The sequence below is a fragment of the Oratosquilla oratoria genome, chromosome 12 (assembly GCF_046742065.1).
Source record: "Oratosquilla oratoria isolate Oo_2021 chromosome 12, ASM4674206v1, whole genome shotgun sequence".
NCBI classification, from domain to species: domain Eukaryota; kingdom Metazoa; phylum Arthropoda; class Malacostraca; order Stomatopoda; family Squillidae; genus Oratosquilla; species Oratosquilla oratoria.
In genome coordinates, this window is record NC_134788.1 from 43,384,260 (window position 1) to 43,407,377 (window position 23,118).

Genomic DNA, 23,118 nt, shown 5'->3' on the forward strand with positions numbered 1-23,118 from the left:
TAAGTAGCCAGCTACAACTAGTAAGGAACATAAAGTCCTCTATGCCAGACAAACATCATGAATTGATTGATATAGGAGATTGATGGACCCATTACTTAATATATTGTATTACTCGATAAACTTTGCTGCATACAAACTTCATTTTATTCAAAATTTATTTACCATAGTAGATGCATGGTTTTCACCCTCACTGAAATGGGATACAGACAGGATGCAGCAATATGTAGAATTGTATATTGATTTCACCAACACATCATAGACATTTGAACAGTATGCTCATATCATGCAGTGAGAATTGATGTTTATATGTGCAAAAGCAGTATTGGTATGATGACAGACAGGTCTGCTGTTGTTGCCATCAAGTATTTTAACTACTGGCAACTGATTCAATGATAATTCCCAAGTTACAGTAGTGTCTAAGCTTCATTTAAAACAACCAATAGTGTCGTCTTCACTTACTACATGAGTACTAAGAATGAAATAGACCAAGTAACCATATAGTATTAAGTGCTGAAACTATTGGTTGTTTTAGAAGATTAGATAACTTTTGAATGTGGATGACAGGTGGTAGAGAACATAGAACTGCCTAATATATGCCATATGGTCTGATGACCATCCATGAGGACCTGAGATGGAGGGGTGGAAAGGGTGGTGAAGGGAAGTGAAGTGGGTGCGAATAGGTACGACGTACCTCTGATTTATCTAGCTCCCACATAAGGGAAAAAGGTCATTGTATATATACATGGCTCTTTGAGTGCTGATTGTGAGTTCTTTGGGCATCTGAATGGAATAAGGCTGTGCACTCTATCAATGGTCATATGCTGAGTTGTTGATTCAAACCCCACTAATAGCACTGGTTGCTATATGGACTTTATTTCCAAGTAACTATACAAACCTTTTATGAAGGGTGCTGCTCAAATGAATTGAGTTCAGTGGAATTAAACACCTTTTAACTCCCTTACCTCAAAGTATGTAACCATTGACAAGTGAAAGTACAATATATATATTGTATATATATATATATATATATATTAGGTACGTGCGAAAAACAAGCGTGACGTCACTATCGCGCTGTTATTGTTTACAACGCCATCTTTTGCGACCCATTTGATTTTGTATCGCTTAGTTTGAATGCTTTGAACGTTCATCGCATGCGCAGGGTATTCAAATTATCTTGTTATTACACAAGTGTATGCCCAAATCTTTCAAAGAAAGCTAATATTCACCGATTCCAACGCAAATTTCGTTATCAATCTTGTCAAATTAGTTTTTCGAGTGAAAATATTAAGGTAAGACATCAATAACATACTATTGTAATGTAAGAATGTTGTTTTTTAACCTATTTTCTTTCATATTTGAGCAGCTCAAGATCGTTGGACAATATACACTTGGTGATTTTTTTACCCAAAAATCTTCACATGCCAAGTTGCATGTCAATTCGGCCAATGGTTCGTATGTTATCATTATTTCCAGTTTGACAACAGTTGCCATGGTAACATGATAGGTGTTAGTAAGAATGGTATAAGAAGGCCCTGCAATGTTAATGACATGCTCAGGAGAGTCTAAATTGACAACAGAATGGTATAAGAAGGCCCTGCAATGTTAATGACATGCTCAGGAGAGTCTAAATTGACAACAGTTGCCATGACAACGTGATAGGTGTTAGTAAGAATGGTATCAGAAGAAGGTCCTGCAATGTTATTGACATGCTCAGGTGTTTTATTGACCCATAAAACCTAGAAATGCCAAGTTGCATGTGAGTTGGGCCAAGGGTTTGGTTTTTATTGATGATAATCTGAAAATTGACAACTTCATGGTTGCCATGAAAAGGCAAATATGGTATGATGGAGATGTCTTACATTGTTTTTGACATGCTCATGTGATTTGTTGATCCTTAAAACCCATATATTCCGAATTTTAATAAAATTGGACCAGTGGTTTAGAGTTAATGTGTGTTTCTTTACCGAAATCTTTACAAATGACCACACTTAATTCTAACACTTTGCTATGGTGAAGTCCAGCCAAAAATGCAGGCTAAAAAATAACTAAAAAAATTCGTATGTCCCTTATTTTTTTAGCTATTTCAAAAAACTAAAAAGCATTTTGTTTCTAATAAAATTGCCTTTCATATGCAACAATAAAATATGCAACTGTCACAAAAAAATTATCGATATATATATATATATTTATATACACATACACATTTAACTACACATGGTCCAATTTTTGCTTGGTCACAATAAAATGAAATTGGTGAAAACACCCATAAAAACAGGATTCATTGACGCCATGTACAGTGTCCAAGTCCTGTGTCCCTTCTATAGGAAAATACTGCTTTACTTGCCTAGTCATTAGAAAGTGCCCATCTATGTATCCATACTACTTGCCACCAGTCAACACTTGACGGCAGTTATTGGTCACTATGTATTTGGTCATATTAATATCATATCTATTTACACACATCATATCAACTTCTTGGAGATAGTGAAAGTTCCAAAAATGTGAAACTGGTCATTATGATAGTGTGTGTTGTGACCCGTGCATAATCTTTTACTAAAGTGTAAAATATAAAGTTGCTGGATCAACTCTCTGACACAACCCACTGTCCAACCAATGTACATACATATACCAAAGGCTTTTTTTCCCCTAATAAGGGATGTAGCCCCCCTCCCCCAAAAAAAGGGCATAAAAACCACTCCCACCCATTCCATTCCTATCACATTCCATTCCCCTCCACCCTCTTCCCTCCCTCTTATCTTGGCACCTCTTGGATGATGAGTCATCCCTGCATCTTTTCCACTGCCCTGGGTCAGAAGCAGTGTCACAAGACACACCACGTCCACAGCAAGGCTGCTTCAGTAAAGAATACTGTCACCAAGTATTCCCACTTGAATCGTAAGAGGCGACAAAAACGGGATGGGGATTAGGACTAGGCATCCTTCTCCCTGTAGCCCCACAGGGGACATTCCTAAAAAAATAAATAGATAGATAAATAAATAAAGGCATAAGAGGGTATAGGAGTTTTCCAATCAGTACCCTAAGGTTTGGGTGCAACCAGTGTACTGGATATAGATGGTGTTGATAATACATATTTATGTACTAGTACTACTTTCTTCTACAAAGTGTTTATATATGGGAAGTGTATTTGACAAACAGTAATGTAGGAAATGTTCAAATGAGACCAAAACTCACAAAATGCCCAATTTTATATTGGTTCATGTAGATAGGCAGGGACACTTTTTAAACTGAGATAATACTATCTATATACCAAGGGTTTTTCCCCCATTGTATGGTAGGTAACCAAATAAAAATGACATACCCACTACTCTCACCCAGTTCACTCCCACCCACCATCTTTTCCTCCCTCACATCTTAGCTCCTGATTGATGCTTTTTCATAGTAATGTCAAATAAAGTTTCTCCAAAGATAAGGAGGAAAAAATTCTTTTGCCAGTAATAATCACCAGTGTCACAACCAGTTAGGTAGACATTATTTTCAAATTCTTTTCAAAGCAAAACAATATAAATCTTACTTATTCCTGTCAAACTTTGCTTTTATGGATTTTAGAATTATTTTTTGCCCCAAGATAGCTAAATTTCTATTTTCACCATTTATGGACAGAAAGAAATGATGCTAAATTTTGATTTGATAATATATGTGAAGATAATTTCTATGATTAAAAGTGGACAGTTTTCCTTGATTTGCATGAATACAACAAATCACTTTAATGTGTGAGCCCCCAAATGTAGTCTCCCATCATGTTTTCATTGAAGGTCCCCTGATATCTCTCTTCAGAGTTCATTATACCTTGGTGGAAGCATTACCCATGTTACCCTGAATATGCTCCCATATTTTCCTTGAAGCTGTCGAGGTGAGCATCTAGGATATGAACCTCCAAGGACATTCTGCAGCCCATCTCACCATAACTTCACTAAATCTTGAACCAGTTCAATATGATTATCAGCCTTGTTTCCAAGAAAGCCTTGTAGTACAGCAATGAAACACTCCCAAGCTATTTTATCATTTTCTGTGAACTGTAGAAACTCTGAACACTCCATCATTTTCGTTACTTGTGGCCCAATAAAGATAGTACTAGCTTTCATTTTTGCCTCTGAAAGTTTAGGAAAGAAGTCTTGAAGATATTTCAAGACAGCAGGCTCCTTGTCAAGAGCTGTAACAAACAAAGACCCAATTTGATGTGTAGTGGAGGAAACAAAACCTTATGTCAGTCAGATGAGTGAGGTGAACTGAGTGAACCTTACTAGAGTAGGTCATTTATAGATTCAGGTATTGTGAGCCATAGAGATAGATTTAGGTATTGTGAGTCATAAAGAATGACTGATATGGCCACCTGGGCCATTCCCCCCTCCAAATCTTATGACCAGATGAAATAAAGCTAGAGAAATTTTGAGTCATTCCTGTCATGATGGTGTGAGTATGCATGTATTGGATAGTTTTCAGTACATTTTCTAATGAAAAGGTAGAATGCAATATATCATAGGGCCATATCTGTTAGTATTTCTACCTATTTTATGTTAGGTGATGACATGAACATATGTTCTGTGTAGGTACAAAGGGACTTGAGAATGAAATGGCTTGTGTACAAAACAACCACAATCCTATTATACACCTCAAAAAATTAGATGTCAATCTTATGTTTTTTTCTCTTTTCAGAAGGGTAACTATCAATATTTCTCTGGGAAAGCTATCTGTAGATTCCATGTCATTCTCATACAAAAGAGACTGGTGTGACACCCGTGGCACAGTTGTCTCATAAATCATCTTTAATATCATGTGACCACCCAAACAAAAGAGAAGCTTTTCCAATGTGACCATTTTATTGCAGCTTTCTCATCAAAGGTTAATTTTAAATGTCACATAATGACATACACAAGATAGAAGTCATTCCAGTGTGACCAGTGCTATTCAGCTTTCTCACAAAAGCATATTCTCAAATTTCACATGATGACCCAGACAGGAGTGAAGCCTTTCCAGTGTGCTCTTTGCAATTCAGCTTTCTCGCAAAAAGGTCATCTCAGCCGTCACATGATGAACCACGCAGGAAAAAAGCCTTTCCACTGTGACATGTGCGATTCTGTTTTCTCACGAAAGGATGATCTTAAACGTCACATGATAACACACACAGGGGAGAAGCCTTTCCAGTGTGACCTGTGCAGTAAAACTTTCTCACACAAGGGTCATCTTAAATACCACATGATGAAGCACACAGGAAAGAAGCCTTTCCAGTGTGACCTGTGTGATTCTGCTTTCTCACAAAAGGGTGGTCTTAAAAATCACATGATGACTCACTCAGGAGAGAAGCCTTTCCAGTGTGACCTGTGCAATTAAACTTTCACACACAAGGGTAATCTTAAATATCACATGATGACCCATTCAGGAAAGAAGCCTTTCCAGTGTGAACTCTGTGATTCTGCTTTCTCACAAAAGTGTGGTCTTAAAAATCACATGATGACCCACACAGGAGAGAAGCCTTTCCAGTGTGACCTGTGTGATTCAGCTTTCTCACGAAAGAGTGATCTTAAACATCACATGATAACACACACATGGGAGAAGCCTTTCCAGTGTGACCTGTGCAGTAAAACTTTCTCACACAAGGGTAATCTTAGATCTCACATGTTGACCCACACAGGAGAGAAGCCATTCCAGTGTGACCTGTGTGATTCTGCTTTCTCACGACTAGGCGATATTAAACGTCACATGATGAACCACACAGGAGAGAAGCCATTCCAGTGTGACCTGTGTGATTCTGCTTTCTCACGACTAGGCGATCTCAAACGTCACATGATGACCCACACAGGAGAGAAGCCTTTCCGTTGTGACCTATGCGATTCAGCTTTCTCACGAAAGGGACTTCTTAAAGATCACATGATAACCCACACGGGAGAGAAGCCTTTCCAGTGTGACCTGTGCAATAAAACTTTCTCTCGAAAAAGAGTCCTCAGACGTCACGTGTTAGCCCATACAGTGTGACCTGTATTATGTAACTTACAAGAGACATCATGATTTTACCTACTCTGGAGAGAAGCCTTTTACAGTGTTACCTGTGTGATGCAGATTGCTCAAGTAAGGATGATTTCAAATATCATGTGGTGGCCCACAACGGAGAAGGGTCTTTCCAATATTATGACCTGTGACATGGACTTTTCTTTATATGTTTTATAGGACCATATCTAAAATCTGTTCAATATCTCAATTTGATTTTGTTGGAAATGATATCATTTAAGCTTGAATCTGATATGTTATAGGACCAATGGAATGCCACTTGGTCTTTACAAAACAAATGAATAAATGAAATAGATTAGTAAACAGGCAGATAAATGAATTATTGTAATACTCTTCATTAGCATTGTGAAACTTCACAGTAAAGAAAACACAATAGAAATAATGTTTTATTGCAGTACTTAAATGTATTCCTGACAGACCACACTCGTCTTATCAATTGATATTTTAATCTATATCCATGACATGAAACACTAGTGTAATGTTATCAACTTGTCTGTGTACTACTCTTTGGTTATCGATTTGAACAGGAGTACTGAAGAAAGGGACCTTTCTTTGTGTAATTTAGTATATGAAAAAATATGACTAGGTATTATAACGAACAAACAAACGGTGGATGTTTTATTTTTCTTTCAAGTATCTACTTATTATGTTAAGCGTGGATAGTTTAGTCTCTCAACTTGTCCACATTAAATGATCAGCTGCAAAGGAAACCTGTGCCAGAGGGTTCAATAGAAATAAAACCAGGCGAGTAAAATGTATTGCAGGGGGACTGAAGACAATAGGTTGTCGCAATGAAGAAGAGACTGAAATAAGACCCAGTGACTTGAATATTTTAGTTTGATTACTTATTTTCCTCACCAAAGTTGTAAATTTTCCTGTGGCTTTATTATTGGCCATTATGAAATGACTGAATTGTGATTTTTTCTGAATTTATTACAATACACCAACAATATAGCCAAAGGTGGAACAATACAAGAATTGAAATCTATGTATGATAATTGGATAATAAGGACAGATGCCAAGTTGAAAATTGCATACATATATACAAAGTGTACACATGGAGAACTGTCAATGGGTTTAAATCAATAAGGATTCTTATCAAGGTTGCCTCAGTTGGGAGGTTCTTGATAGGGAATCCTCAGTAGGGCATCATATATATATATATATACAGTATGTATATATATAAAGTTCCAGTGTAGCTTGCTGATTTTGAGAATGGTGTCTTATATCTGGATGGGGATAGGGCAAGAGTTTATGGTAATTGATTTTATACGTAGCCATAAAGGAATGGCATATGGGATGATTTTACATTCTCTACTGGAGTCTTGAGAGGTGGTTAATTAGTTTGGTCTTAACTGAAACATGTGACAAAAAGATTCCCATTGGGGAGGAACAGATACGATTGGCTTCCAAGACTGTGTTCATCTGGAGTTGGAGCTGTTCTCAGATGATGTAGGGCAGTGGAAGGATTCCCAAGGAAGTCCCTTAGTGGCTAGAAATGATCCCTCGTTTGTCTACAGTAGAACAGGCAGTCGTGAAAGGAGATTCGTTCCTTGTCGCAGATATAAGGAATGTTTGTGTATTGTGTGTGTGTCAATGATTTACCCCTATTCTTGATATTATAGGTGACATGTATGGGGGGACAGGAGGAAAAGTGTGGGAGGGGGATTGGCCATGGCGGTGGCAGTGTAGTCCGCCATTCAGGTTTCTCAGATGGCTTTGTCGAGTCGATGCAAAGCGTCGCTGACCGTGTACTGGATGATTGATCTGGTTTTGTTCCTATGCTAAGGCTCCCTTTTTTGGCAGCAGCAGCATCCACCATCTCGTGTCCGTACAGTCCCACATGGTATGGATTTTGTTAGGAAGTTTCCCTCACTTCTAGACCTCGGTCCTTATCCCTCACATCACCGTTCCACGACCTTTGACCCCGAGGACCCCCAACGGAATCGCTCGTAGTGCCACCCGTGTGACTCGTGTACCGCCCAGCTGCGTCGACTCGACCTAGCTTCCTTGAGGCCGACGGGTGGGACAAGGCCTCTTTGAGGAAACGCACATGCAGCTCACCAGCCTAAGACGGACCCTGTCAGGCCCCAAGATGACTAACCAGTGCCTCGGTCTGGCAGCCACGTGAGGAAGCACAATGAATTCGTTGAAGAACGCATAGCCTTTGTCTTCATTAGTCGGCAGTGTAAGAGCGTTCGTGTCTGACTTGCCACACATCAGACGACCTTGTCCTAATTAGGAGCATGGATCATGACCTGCCCGTGTATATAAATATGGACGAAACAGATGAGGAACCACATTGCCTCGGAGCGTTAAGCTGTAAGCCTGGTCACTGACTGCTTTCTCACCTCGTACCCAACTATCCCGCAAGCAGATCGACTTGGGACACGACTTAACACACAAGTCGTCACCTCCCTCGCCATCTCGTCACTCGAATTTATTACCAGATAAAAACAACACTCCATCAGAGTTTGCTTTGAAACTAGCCTAACAGATGTCTTTTTTGTTGTGGTTTCAACTGAGGTGCAAAGTGTCAGGTCGCAGGGCGCGTTGAGGTTTATGTAGTGCCATAAGGCTGGTTCCGGAGTCTAAGGGTACGGTGACACGAGATGGAGGATGGGGGAAAGCGAAAAACCTGTCTATTCCTTCCCAGATGGTAATCAGCCCGGCCGAGACCGTGGTGGGTAGAAGCTTTACAGAGAAGGACTCTTGGATGTTTTCTAAGAAGATAGCCGTGACTGTGCGGCCATCTTGAAGCACTGGGCCATATGTGTAGACTAGGTAACCCCTATATCTAGTCTCAACTAGCTTCCGGATATGCGCAATGGAGAACTATATCTTGGTTTTGCGGATTACTTCTGTTATTGACATTCGTCAGTAGTGTAATTAGAAATTACGTAAAAGGGGACGTCATATTGAACTCATTTATTGAACTCTGGAGGTTTAGTTTCATTAAAGTAATAAATTATATATACTTAGATTATTGGATAAAATCTGAATAATTAATCATTTTAATGATCAATGGCTACTGATGATTTGTAGTCTATTGAAAAATATAAATATTTGAAATAGATACCGAAAATTCTGGTCGGTGAAAAAGTAAACAATGGTCGAGTCATATATAGCTATTGCTTACTGCTAGCTGCTAGCTTCGGTTTCAAATCTCTGATTCCGTGAAATTAAGACGCTGAGAATTTGTGTCAAATAAAAGTAATATAAAATTACTGTAAGTCAATTTCGGAGGAACATTTACTCCCAACTGTAAAGAGAAACCTCTCTTTAAAAACAAAAGAGGATTGCATCACAATTTAAAACAACAATTGGATAAACTCAATAAGGCGAAAGAGAGTAAGTACTTACTCGGCCGAGTTAAAACCAGTCTCTCGAAAAGTCTTCGCCTTTTCAATAAATTACATCTAAATATCTAGAAGAAGGTAAGATTGAACTTTCTCATTTTGAATTAGTCTAACTATAGTAAGAAGTTGTTTGTTTGGATGACGAAAACAGATCCTTTTCCAATAGTGTTTACCAGAATGTTCATAATATTGGCTTTTCTTATATAAGTTACGTTTTTGATTTGTATGCCATTTTCCTCTGGCATATTTCATTTGGTGCAATGAATTTGCCAACCATTGTCAAAAACTCCGCATAAATTGGCAACAGATAACTCAGGAGAAACAATTAAAGAATTTTCAAGAGTGTGTCTGTTTTTTCATGGTATGAAATGTCACAGAAGAAAATGCAACATTATTTTCACTAGTGTGCACCCTTGTCTTCGAGGCTCAATAATTAGAGACATACAACAAGCTTCATTTTCCCCTACTGCTGATGAGTTGGCGCATGTGTATAAATCATTTCAAGGAGGGTGTGCTATAACTTGTAATAATTCCTTGACTACTTCCTGTTACGTATTGTACAGCACAGTCTCTTTGTTCCGAAGAATACAAACTCTTCGGTACTCCTTACCATAGGATACTTTCGCGTAGCGCAAGTTTTCCACCGCTAAACACTGTGTGTTGTTTTAAAACGCCTCACTCCGTGGGTCTGGGCAACGGTTATCCTCGGTAAGGGGCCCCACTGGGGCACGGGAGCCCCCCCCCCCTCTCCCACAAGTCTAGCACACTATACTCCTTTCTCTTCGCGGTAGCCAACGAGTCGACATCTCTCACAATACTTGCTTCAATTTACCCAAGTTCAGTTTCGGGAACGGTAGAATTGCCTTCTTTGAACGATAGTGAAGTTTCTCTTATTTACATAACCGCCACCGAGCTGTAGTGCACCCTTCAGATTCCGCGGTTCACTATTTGCGTTTGTGGGGTGAGGAAAATAGGGCAACCTGTTTCGTCCATTTCCACAAGCCTTCCAGCGGCGTCCTTTTTTTTTTTTTTTTTTTTTTTTGGAGCGTCTTGCATCAAAAACATCCGGTCGCCTGGAATTTCTTGAGTGCCCTCTTCCTATCCCGCTTCATTTCCTTAACCGCCCCGAGTACTCTACCCTTCTCTTGTAAGTATGGAGTCTGGTTCTAGTGTTGTTGTTCGAGATAGGTTGTGTGCCTTCGCCGAAGGGAAATATCTCTGCCTTTCCCCGCTCCCGCCAACACACGCGGACCCACACATTTGGTGCATCAAACGTAGGAATATGGAGTGTTCCCCTTCATCCCCGTGTGAAACGTGCGCTCAATGGGATGATATGCAGTGGTCCGCGTGTTTTCATGCTCACAAGAGAGTGCATGCAAGGACCAAGGTACGCAAGCAGGGAAAATGGCTTCCCCCGTCACCCCGCGAAAAAAGAGAGAAGGCATACTACGCCTGTGGAGGAGACGAGCAGTTCTCTCCCTCCTCCAAAGCGTAGTAGACAGGAAGGTTGTACAACATCCACCTCGAGTCAATCTCGGGCCCAGTTGTCTCCTAGTCCTTCACCCAGGGCGGTTAGCATGGACGGACATGCGCCTCCGGCCACCTCTAACTACCGCTCCTGTACGAGCCTTTTCTCGAATGCGGCTGCTTGCGGCTCGCCCTCGGCCCTTCCCGGATGCTCAACCCCCAAACGGACAAAGAACCCGAGTTCGAAGACAAAGAGCGCCTCAGCCTCTTCTTCTGATCGGGAGTCCCGCAGTCCACCTTGAACCCATCGTAAGACGAGCCGGGTGATCAACGGAGCCCTTTCCATGCCCGTTAACGGGCAGGAGGCCCAAGGTGTACCCACGCGCGCGTTACTCGCGGGTAACTCCTCCTCGTCCAGAGGAGGTAGCCTCCCCTTTGAGTCCCCCTGACCATCCGCACCCAGGCGGGACTCTCCAAGCGGGCATTCCCAGGACCTCCTACATCAACCCATCAACGGGTCCTGGAACAAGAACCCGTCAGCTCTTTCGCTTCACGCGTTCAGAGAAGGGTTTTCCCATAGAAGTGGCGGAAGACATGTCCGCTCCTATTCGCTCTTCCTCAGCTAACCTTTATCAAGGGAAATGGAATGCTTTTACAGAATGGTGTCACTCCCGGACTGTAATCCCAGATCAAGCCACCATTCATGAGATTGCCTCCTTCTTCCACTTCCTCCGGAAGTCCAAGAAGATCTCCCTCTCGGCAGTGCAGGACTATAGGGCAGCGCTAAATCAGGTGTTTTCTCTGAAGGGCATGGATCTAGCCCTGTCACCAGAATGTTCCATGCTCCTCAGACATTTCAGAAAATCGTGCCCCCCAAGGAAATCACTTCCCCCCCGTGGGATGTGGCATTAGTCCTGAACTCTCTGCGGGGTCCCCCTTACGAACCCCTCCGAGACGCACATCTGAAGGACCTCACCTTGAGGACAATTTTTCTCTTAGCCCTAGTATCTTCCAAGAGAGTAGGGGAGTTACATGCCCTCTGTTATAGAGTCGCCCACTCAAAAGGATGGCAAGAGGTCTCCTTCACTTTTCTGCCCCAATTCATTGCCAAAAACCAGGATCCGGCCAAAGCCGACCCTAGATCCTGGTCCTTTAGTGTTCCTTCCTTAGCCGACTTTGTAGGGGGCGAACAAGCGGAAATGGTACTATGCCCAGTGCGTGCCATCCGGACCTACCTCAAGAGGACTAAACATCTTAGACCAGAATTGCAGAGGTTGTTCGTCTCTACTAAGGGTAAGAGTAAGCCCGTCACTAAGACTTCCATTTCTTACTGGATCAAGGAAGTCATCCGCAGGGCCTACGGAATGAGCCCCACGGATTGCCCTAAAGCAAAAGCCAATGACCTGAGGGCAATAGGGACCTCCCTAGTCTTCCGAAAGAATCTGTCGGTCAAACAGGTCCTTCAAGAGGGTATATGGAAGTCCCAGACTACGTTCACTTCCTTTTACCTCAAAGAAGTCACGTGGGAACCCTTAGGGAACTTCTCTTTGGGCCCCATAGTGGCCGCCCAAGAACTCCTGAGGTGACATACCCCTCCCCCATAGCACACAGCCGACCCTGACAACTCATCCAGGTTCTGGCTCGGCAAACACGGTGATACCTATCCAAAGTCCTTCTCATACTCCTACATTCCCTTACCTCACCGAGGGCTCTCAAGCATTCCAAGGGAACCAATTCAAGCCCTTCCGGTGGTACAAAGTGAGTATGTCCTGTCTGTCTCCACTCCTAGGAACAGATCTAGGTGCTTATAAACTTTAGGGGAATGTATAAGGGTCTGGTGAACGTAGGTCTTAGCACACAAAATTTTCCTTACGGAGGTTTCCCAGGCTAGATAACTACTTCCTTTCCTCCTAAGTCCGAGTCTCCTATGATAAGGAGTACCGAAGAGTTTGTATTCTTCGGAACAAATGTGGTTTTCGTAGGAAAATTAATGTTTCCCTGATACAAACCTGAGGTACTCCTTTGTCAAATGGCCCTCCTCAGCCACCCCTCTAAAATGTTCCTTCTCCCTTGCCTGACAAACCTTGTGATTAATTTCATACCTGGCTCAGAGAATGGAGTATAGTGTGCGAGACTTGTGGTGGAAGGGAAGGGCCCCCTTGCCCCAATAGGGCCCCTTACCGAGGATAAGCGTTGCCCAGACCCACGGAGTGAGGATTTTAATTTAGCGGTAGAAATATTTGCGCTACGCGAACTATCCTATTGTAAGGAGTACCTTAGGTTTGTATCAGGGAAAAATTAATTTTCCTGCGAAAATTACATTTTTCACTATTTTTTTTTCTCAAATGTCACATGATGATCCACACATGATTGAGCCCTTTACAGTGTGACCTCTGGGATGAAGCTTTCTGATATAAGGATGATTTGAAATATCACGTGATGACCCACTCCGGAAAAAAAAGGAAATTCCAACAGCTTGGAAGAGTAGCATCTAACAGCATATGATAATCAACACAGGTGAGAAGACTTGATTGTATGACTTGTGCGATGCAGCTTTCTCGCGAGATCCTTTCAAATGTCACATGATAACTCACACGAGATAAGAACTTCAAGTTCATTGGGTAATACCGGCACTCCTGATTCTATTATTTATGTTTATAGGTTCTCGGGAACTACAACTACAAAATAAAAATAAAGAAGACACCGATGTCGGCATCCTCATATAGGTATTGGGACAGTTTCCCACATTTTCCTACATTGTACATTTGCAAGAATATTTGAAATAGTTTAAACATTTGTGAGACGCTGAAGTGTCACGAAAATTCTAAGCAGAGGACACCACACAGGTAAATAAAAGATTATTGTAGGCGTTTGTCTAACCGAGCCAACATGATTAGATTGATGCCTGAAAGTTGCAGGTCATTACAATATCATGGTTGTAGCTGTCTAGGTGTTGGAGTACTTTAGAAAGAATTCTGTAGGTTAGTAATGAGATAAAATTAGGTATTGTAAACAGTATATACTGATGTTTTAGAACAAATCCAAGTACTAAATAATTGTAGAATTATTTAGGTATAAGTAAAGATGTTTGCTAGTATCCCCCTCCCCCCCAAAAAAAAAGTCGTCAGCAAAACATTTCGTAGATGACGGATACGCAAGAACTTGGTAACAGAGTGAGTGTCAAAAGTGAGTAGCATATAGCAAGTAATGCTTAGTTTGTGACCACTTTAAAGGCTGCTTTATGTGGCCTGGTTTTTCATTGGCTCCGATCACCGCTGCAAAATTCTTTGACAAAATGAAGGCAGCTTATCAAGCGCTTGTTCAGTGTTTACATTCTTGCATACCAGGCATGCGAGTAACAGATATAAGATATAAAGTTACAAATTATTGAATATTTGTTAGTGTACTGAATTCCTGGGCTACCGATGTTTTATGTGTTATTGGCCGTAATACTCAGAATATAATGAAAGCTATATCTCAAAAATGGAATTCACTGTAATCTAATTTAAAAGTAGGTTTGTGTTGTCATTCTGATTTATAAGTAAAAATTGCCACGGGACACGAATTTGTCACACAGAAATAATTGTAACTCACTTGCAGTGGTACTCGATAAGCTAATCTCACAAAATTGTTGTGGTAGTGGTTAACGGAGGGCTTGAGTGGGGATGAGTCTAACCTAACCACCAACCCAGTCTCATGTAGGAATAGGGCAGTGGTCGGCAATCTGCGACTCTTTGAGGCCACTTATGTGGCTCCAGAAGCTTCTTACAAAAGAATTATTCCATCAAGTTGAAAATATCATAAACTGTAAATTTGTAAACATTCCAGGCAAATTTATAACTTCAGCTTTGAAACTACCTGTAACCATCAGTTATTATAATTGTGGAAAAATCTTTCCTGATCTGAACTTGTTATAATTATTATTTATTTATTTATTTTAGTTATTTATATTATTTATTTAATGGATCCACTTGCACAATATTTATATTAAGCTTAAAAATGGATGTAGCCATAAGGGTTGCCAGCCACTGGTGTAGATGGTGACCAGTTAGGTTAGTAGGTTGATTTACTTTTCATGCAAGGGTGTCAGAAATCATGATTTTACAGTTTCATCTATAGGCTTTTGGTGTCTGTCAAAATTAACTAGTGGGTGGGTCCCCTGTAAAAGTGAAAACAAGAGTTTAACAATAGAAATCTATCAGATTTACAAGATTTGCACTAAATCATTAATATCTGACATCCTTGATAGGAGAATGTGTGGTGGACCTCTGGTAAAGTTTGATCAAGAAAAGGAAGGCAGGTGGTGAGACCTAGACCAGTTGTATGGTTGCAGCAAAAGTTATCACCTTTACCATATGTGGGTGGATTGTTGGGGCAGGTAATTCAGATAGGAATTGGAGAGAAGTTTGGAATCTGAACCCATAATTACGTGAGTTTGAGAGGAATGAATGGATGTGTGATGGGCAAAAGGTATGCTTTGACTCTGCCACCCACCCCCCTTTTACAAGGAATGGGTCTGTTGGTATATGATATTGTCAGTATTTATAACTGGTACACAGTTTGGCCAGTTATTCATGTCAGAGAATCAATCTGGCAACAATGTGTTTGTTTACATTGTTATACGAAACTGTAGGAATAGGTCAAAGCAAACGCCATTATATTGTGTGGCAGCATTTTGTTATGAAAGTGGCACAGGGCTAGGACATTAAACGGCGTGGATGTAATGTGTATGTCTCCCGTTTTTATGGGTGTTTTAAACCCATTCTATTTTATCATGTGTAAGTTAGTGCAATATATTAAAAGGTTATAAACACCACCAAATTCAGTTGACTTGGGGGGTGGGTTCCCTTAGTCAAATTATTTGTATGATTATTAGGAATCAAAATGTCATAAGCACAAGCGACTTTAATGGGTTCAAATTGACAACTGTACACCAGCTTATTGAGAGAGCACAGAGCCTAAATTCGCTTGACTGCCCAAAGTTTGTAGATAAGTAGCCAGCTACAACGAGTAAGGAACATAAAGTCCTCTATGCCAGACAAACATCATGAATTGATTGATATAGGAGATTGATGGACCCATTACTTAATATATTGTATTACTCGATAAACTTTGCTGCATACAAATTTCATTCTATTAAAGATTTATTTACCATAGTAGATGCATGGTTTTCACCCTCACTGAAATGGGATACAGACAGGATGCAGCACTATGTAGAATTGTATATCGATCTCACCAACACATCATAGACATTTGAAGAGTATGTTCATATCATGCAGTGAGAATTGATGTTTATATGTGCAAAAGCAGTATTGGTATGATGACAGACAGGTCTGCTGTTGTTGCCATCAAGTATTGTAACTACTGGCAACTGATTCAGTGATAATTCCCAAGTTACAGTAGTATCTAAGCTTCTTTTAAAACAACCAATAGTGTCTTCACTTACTACATGAGTACTAAGAACGAAATAGGCTAAGTAACCATGTAGTAAGTGCTGAAACTATTGGTTGTTTTAGAAGATTAGTTAAGTTTATGAATGTGGATGCCAGGTGGTAAAGAACATAGAACTGCCTAATATAGGCCATATGGTCTGATGACCATCCATGAGGACCTGAGATGGAGGGGTGGAAAGGGTGGTGAAGTGGGTGTGAATAGGTATGTACCTCTGATTTATCCACCTCCCGTATAAGGGAAAAAGGTCATTGTATATACACATGGCTCTTTCAGTGCTGATGTGAGTTTTTTGGGCAGCTGAATGGAATAAGGCTGTGCACTCTATCAATGGTCATATGCTAAGTTGTTGATTCAAACCCCACTAATAGCACTGGTTGCTATATGGACTTTATTTCCAAGTAACTATATAAACCTTTTATGAAGGGTGCTGCTCAAATGAATTAAGTTCAGTGGAATTTAACACCTTTTAACTCCCTTACCTCAAAGTATGTAACCATTGACAAGTCAAAGTAATATATATATATATACATATATATATATATATATATATATATATATATATATATATTTATATATATATATATATATATATATATATATATATATATATATATATATACATATACACGCACAACTACACATGGTCCAATTTTTGCTATGTCTCAATAAAATGAAATTGGTTAAAACACCCATAAAAACAGGATTCATTCACGACATATACAGTGTCCAAGTCCTGTGTCCCTTCTATAGGAAAATACTGCTTTACTTGCCTAGTCATTAGAAAGTGCCCATCTATGTATCCATACTACTTGCCACCAGCCAACACTTGACTGCAGTTGTTATTGGTCACTATGTATTTGGTCATATTAATATCATATCTATTTACACACATCATATCAACTTCTTGGAGATAGTGAAAGTTCCAAAAATGTTAAACTGGTCATTATGATAGTGTGTGTTGTGACCCATTCATATTCTTTTACCAAAGTGTAAAATATAAAGTTGCTGGATCAACTCTCTGACACAAGCCACTGTCCAACCAATATACATACATACATATACCAAAGGCTTTTTTTCCCCCTCATAAGGGATGTAGCAAAAAAAAAAAGAAAAAATGCATAAAAACCACTACCACCCATTCCATTCCTATCTCACTCCATTCCCCTTCACCCTCTTCCCTCCCTCATATCTTGGCACCTCCTGGATGACGGGTCATCCCTGCATCTTTTCCACTGCCGTGGGTCAGAAGCAGTGTCACAAGACACACCACGTCCACAGCAAGGCTGCTTCAGTAAAGAATACTGCCAGCAAGTATTCCCACTTGAATCGTAAGAGGCGACAAAAACGGGATGGGGATTAGGACTAGGCATCCTTCTCCCTGTAGCCCCACAGGGGACATTCCTAAAAAAATAAATAGATAAATAAATAAATAAAGGCATAAGAGGGTATAGGAGTTTTCCAATCAGTACCCTAAGGTTTGGGTCCAACCAGTGTACTGGATATAAATGGTGTTGATAATGCATATTTATGTACTAGTACTACTTTCTTATACAAAGTCTTTATATATGGGAAGTGTATTTGAGAAACAGTAATGTAGGAAATGTTCAAATGAGACCAAAACTCACAAAATGCCCAATTTTATATTGGTTCATGTAGATAGGCAGGGACACTTTTTAAACTGAGATAATACTATCTATATACCAAGGGTTTTTCCCCCATTGTATGGTAGGTAACCAAAAAAAAAATAATGACATACCCACTACTCTCACCCAGTTCACTCCCACCCACCACTGTTTCCTCCCACACATCTTAGCTCCTGATGGATGTTTTTTCATAGTAATGTCAAATAAAGTTTCCACAATGATAAGGAGGAAAAATTTCTTTTCCAGTAATATCACAAGTGTCGCAGCCAGTTAGGTAGACATTATTTTCAAATTCTTTACAAAGCAAAACCATCTAAATCTTCATTATTTCTGTCAAACTTTGCTTCTATGGATTTAGAATTCTTTTTTGTCCCAAAATAGCTAAATTTCCATTTTCACCATTTATGAACAGAAAGAAATTATGCTAAATTTTTATATGATAATATGTAAAGATAATTTCTATGGTTAAAAGTGGACAGTTTTCCTTGATTTGCATGAATACAACAAATCACTTTAATGTGTGAGCCCCCAAATGTAGTCTCCCATCATGTTTTCATTGAAGGTCCCCTGATATCTCTCTTCAGAGTTCATTATACCTTGGTGGAAGCATTACCCATGTTACCCTGAATATGCTCCCATATTTTCCTTAAAGTTAAGGTGACCATCTAGGATATGAACCTTCGAGGACATTCTGCAGCCCATCTCACCATAACTTCACTAAATCTTGAACCAGTTCAATATGATTATCAGCCTTGTTTCCAAGAAAGCCTTGTAGTACAGCAATGAAACACTCCCAAGCTATTTTATCATTTTCTGTGAACTGTAGAAACTCTGAACACTCCATCATTTTCGTTACTTGTGGCCCAATAACGATAGTACTAGCTTTCATTTTTGCCTCTGAAAGTTTAGGAAAGAAGTCTTGAAGATATTTCAAGACAGCAGACGCCTTGTCAAGAGCTGTAACCAACAAAGACCCAATTTGATGTGTAGTGGAGGAAACAAAACCTTATGTCAGTCAGATGAGTGAGGTGAACTGAATGAACCTTACTAGAGTAGGTCATTTATAGATTCAGGTATTGTGAGCCATTGGAGTTGTATTAGAGAATGACTGATATGGGCCATTCCCCCCTCCAAATCTTATGACCAGATGAAATAAAGCTAGAGAAATTTCGAGTCATGATGGTGTGAGTATGCATGTAACGGATGGTTTTCAGTACACTTCTAATGAAAAGGTAGAATGCAATATATCATAGGGCCATATCTGTTAGTATTTCTACCCATTTTATGTTAGGTGATGACATGTACACTTGTTCTGTGTAGGTACAAAGGGACTTGAGAATGAAATGGTTTGTGTACAAAACATCCACAATCCTATACACCTAAAAAATTAGATGTCAATCTTATGTTTTCTCTTTTTTCAGAAGGGTAACTATCAATATTTCTCTGGGAAAGCTATCCGAAGATTCCATGTCATTCTCATACAAAAGAGACTGGTGTGACATCTGTGGCACAGTTGTCTCATAAATCACCTTAAATATCATGTGACAACCCGAAGAAAAGAGAAGCTTTTCCATTGTGACCATTTTAATGCAGCTTTCTCATCAAAGGTTAGTTTTAAATGTCACATGATGACCCACACAAGATAGAAGTCATTTCAGTGGGACCAGTGCTATTCAGCTTTCTCACAAAAGCATGTTCTCAAATTTCACATGATGACCCAGACAGGAGTGAAGCCTTTCCAGTGTGCTCAGTGCAATTCAACTTTCTCGCAAAAAGGTAATCTCAGCCGTCACATGATGAACCACGCAGGAAAAAAGCCTTTCCACTGTGACATGTGCGATTCTGTTTTCTCACGAAAGGGTGATCTTAAAGATCACATGATATCACACCCAAGGGAGATGCCTTTCCAGTGTGACCTGTGCAGTAAAACTTTCTTACACAAGGGTAATCTTAGATATCACATGATGACCCACTCAGGAGAGAAGCCTTTCCAGTGTGACCTGTGTGATTCTGCTTTCCCACAAAAGGGTGGTCTTAAAAATCACATGATGACCCACTCAGGAGAGAAGCCTTTCCAGTGTGAACTCTGTGATTGTGCTTTCTCAATAAAGGGTAATCTTAAACGTCACATGTTGACCCATACAGGAGAGAAGCCTTTCCAGTGTGACCTGTGCAATTCAGCTTTCTCACTAAAGAGTCATCTAAAAAATCACATGACAACCCACACAGGAGAGAAGCCATTCCAGTGTGACCTGTGTGATTCTGCTTTCTCACGACCAGGCGATCTCACACGTCACATGATGACCCACACAGGAGAAAAGCCTTTCCGTTGTGACCTATGCGATTCAGTTTTCTCACGAAAGTGTACTTTTAAACGTCACATGCGGACCCACACAGGAGAGAAGCCTTTCCAGTGTGACCTGTGTGATTCTGCTTTCTCACTAAAGGGTGGTCTTAAAAATCACATAATGACCCACACAGGAGAGAAGCCTTTCCAGTGTGATCTATGTGATTCAGTTTTCTCACGAAAGGCTACTTTTAAACATCACATGCGGACCCACACAGGAGAGAAGCCTTTCCAGTGTGACCTGTGTGATTCAGCTTTCTCACAAAAGGGTGATCTTAAACATCACATGATAACACACACAGGGGAGAAGCCTTTCCAGTGTGACCTGTGCAGTAAAACTTTCTCACACAAGTTTAGTCTTAAATATCACATGATGAAACACACAGGAGAGAAGCCTTTCCAGTGTGACCTGTGTGATTCTGCTTTCTCACTAAAGGGTGGTCTTAAAAATCACATGATGGCCCACACAGGAGAGAAGCCTTTCCAGTGTGACCTGTGTGATTCAGCTTTCTCAGAAAAGGGACATCTTAAAAATCACATGATGACCCACACAGGAGAGAAGCCTTTCCAGTGTGACCTGTGCAATAAAACTTTCTCTCGAAAGGGACAACTTAAAAATCATGTGTTAACCCACACAGGAGAGAAGCCTTTCCAGTGTGACCTGTGTGATTCAGCTTTCTCTCAAAAGGGACATCTTAAAAATCACATGATAACCCACACAGGAGAGAAGCCTTTCCAGTGTGACCTGTGTGATTCAGCTTTCTCAGAAAAGGGACATCTTAAAAATCACATGATGACCCACACAGGAGAGAAGCCTTTCCAGTGTGACCTGTGCAATAAAACTTTCTCTCGAAAGGGACAACTTAAAAATCATGTTTTAACACACACAGGAGAGAAGCCTTTCCAGTGTGACCTGTGTGATTCAGCTTTCTCACTAAAGCGTGGTCTTAAAAATCACATGATAACCCACACACGAGAGAAGCCTTTCCAGTGTGACGTGTGCAATAAAACTTTCTCTCGAAAAAGCGTCCTCAGACGTCACGTGTTAGCCCATACAGTGTGACCTGTATTATGTAACTTACAAGAGACATCATGATTTTACCTACTCTGGAGAGAAGCCTTTGACAGTGTTACGTGTGTGATGCAGATTTCTCAAGGATGATTTCAAATATCATGTGGTGGCCCACAACGGAGAAAAGTCTTTCCAATAGCATGACCTGTGACATGGACTTTTCTTTTGTAGGGGTACTCTCAATTAGCATTCGATGTCCCACATGGAGAGAAGCCTTTCTACTGTAAACTGTACAGTGGAGCTTTCTTATGAAGGAGTAATACCACACAGCATGTGAAGATGAACTGAGGAGAGATGACTTTCCATTATGATTTGTGTAATGCAGCTTTCTCATAAGATGCTTTCAAAAGTCACATGATAACTCGCACAAAAGCAAAACTTTTGTCATGTAACTTTGTGTTGCACATTTCTCTCTAAAGACTGGAGCTGTGTGGGGAGTTATTAGATTCAAACTCAGACCTATGACATTTGAGACAAAAATAAATATATGTATTTGGTTCTTTTTTGTGATTTTGAACTTGTTCTTTAAATGCAGGTGTTCCTTATGAACAAGTACTGCATGACATTGTTATTATGTATGTAACAACGCTGTGGTAACTTGAGTGGAGTAGTTTTAGTGAATGTCTTATAGGACCATATCTAAAATCTGTTCAATATCTCAATTTGCTTTTGTTGGAAATGATATCATTTAAGCTTGAATCTGATATGTTATAGGACCAATGCAATGCCACTTGGTCTTTACAAAACAAATGAATAAATGAAATAGATTAGTAAACAAACAGATAGATGAATTATTGTAGTACTCTTCATTAGCATTGTGAAACTTCACAGTAAAGAAAACACAATAGAAATAATGTTTTATTGCAGTACTTAAATGTATTCCTGACAGACCACACTCGTCTTATCAATTGATATTTTAATCTATATCCATGACATGAAACACTAGTGTAATGTTATCAACTTGTCTGTGTACTACTCTTTGGTTATTGATTTGAACAGGAGAACTGAAGAAAGGGAGTTTTCTTTGTGTAATTTAGTATATGAAAAAATATGACTAGGTATTATAATGAACAAACAAACAGTGGATGCTTTATTTTTCTTTGAAGTATCTACTTATTATGTTAAGCGTGGATAGTTTAGTCTCTCAACTTGTCCACATTAAATGATCAGCTGCAAAGGAAACCTGTGCCAGAGGGTTCAATAGAAATAAAACCAGGCGAGTAAAATGTATTGTGGGGGTACTGAAGACAATAGGTTGTCGCAATGAAGAAGAGACTGAAATAAGACCCAGTGACTTGAATATTTTAGTTTGATTACTTATTTTCCTCACCAAAGTTGTAAGTTTTCCTATGGCTTTATTATTGGCCATTATGAAATGACTGTATTTCTTAAGTGTAGCCAGAATTGTGATTTTTTCTGAATTTATTACAGTACACCAACAATATAGCCAAAGGTGGAACAATACAAGAATTGAAATCTATGTATGATAATTGGATAATAAGGACAGATGCCAAGTTGAAAATTGCATACATATATACAAAGTGTACACATGGAGAACTGTCAATGGGTTTAAATCAGTAAGGATTCTTATCAAGGTTGCCTCAGTTGGGAGGTTCTTGATAGGGAATCCTCAGTAGGGCATCATATATATATATATATACAGTATGTATATATATAAAGTTCCAGTGTAGCTTGCTGATTTTGAGAATGGTGTCTTATATCTGGATGGGGATAGGGCAAGAGTTTATGGAA

General features: G+C 39.8%; 1 protein-coding gene across 4 annotated transcripts; it reads left to right on the forward strand.

The window, feature by feature from the left end:
• The first annotated feature begins 671 nt into the window (after positions 1 to 671).
• LOC143031553 (uncharacterized) lies at positions 672 to 22,814 on the forward strand. 4 transcript variants are annotated; one of them, XM_076195565.1, is made up of 2 exons: positions 672 to 1,448; positions 19,369 to 22,814. In XM_076195565.1, exon 2 carries the CDS (start codon positions 19,657 to 19,659, stop codon positions 21,355 to 21,357), a length of 1,701 nt encoding a protein of 566 aa, XP_076051680.1. In that variant the 5' UTR covers positions 672 to 1,448; positions 19,369 to 19,656; the 3' UTR covers positions 21,358 to 22,814. The 4 variants fall into 4 exon arrangements, with proteins under 4 accessions (XP_076051680.1, XP_076051678.1, XP_076051677.1 ...); XM_076195563.1 differs by lacking the exon at positions 672 to 1,448 and adding an exon at positions 13,510 to 13,696; XM_076195562.1 differs by lacking the exon at positions 672 to 1,448 and adding an exon at positions 13,963 to 14,036.
• The last annotated feature ends 304 nt before the right edge of the window (positions 22,815 to 23,118 follow it).

Excerpts from the sequence above, each read along its gene's own strand:
- LOC143031553 (XM_076195565.1), top strand. The coding sequence starts at position 19,657 with ATGATGACCCAGACAGGAGTGAAGCCTTTCCAGTGTGCTCAGTGCAAT.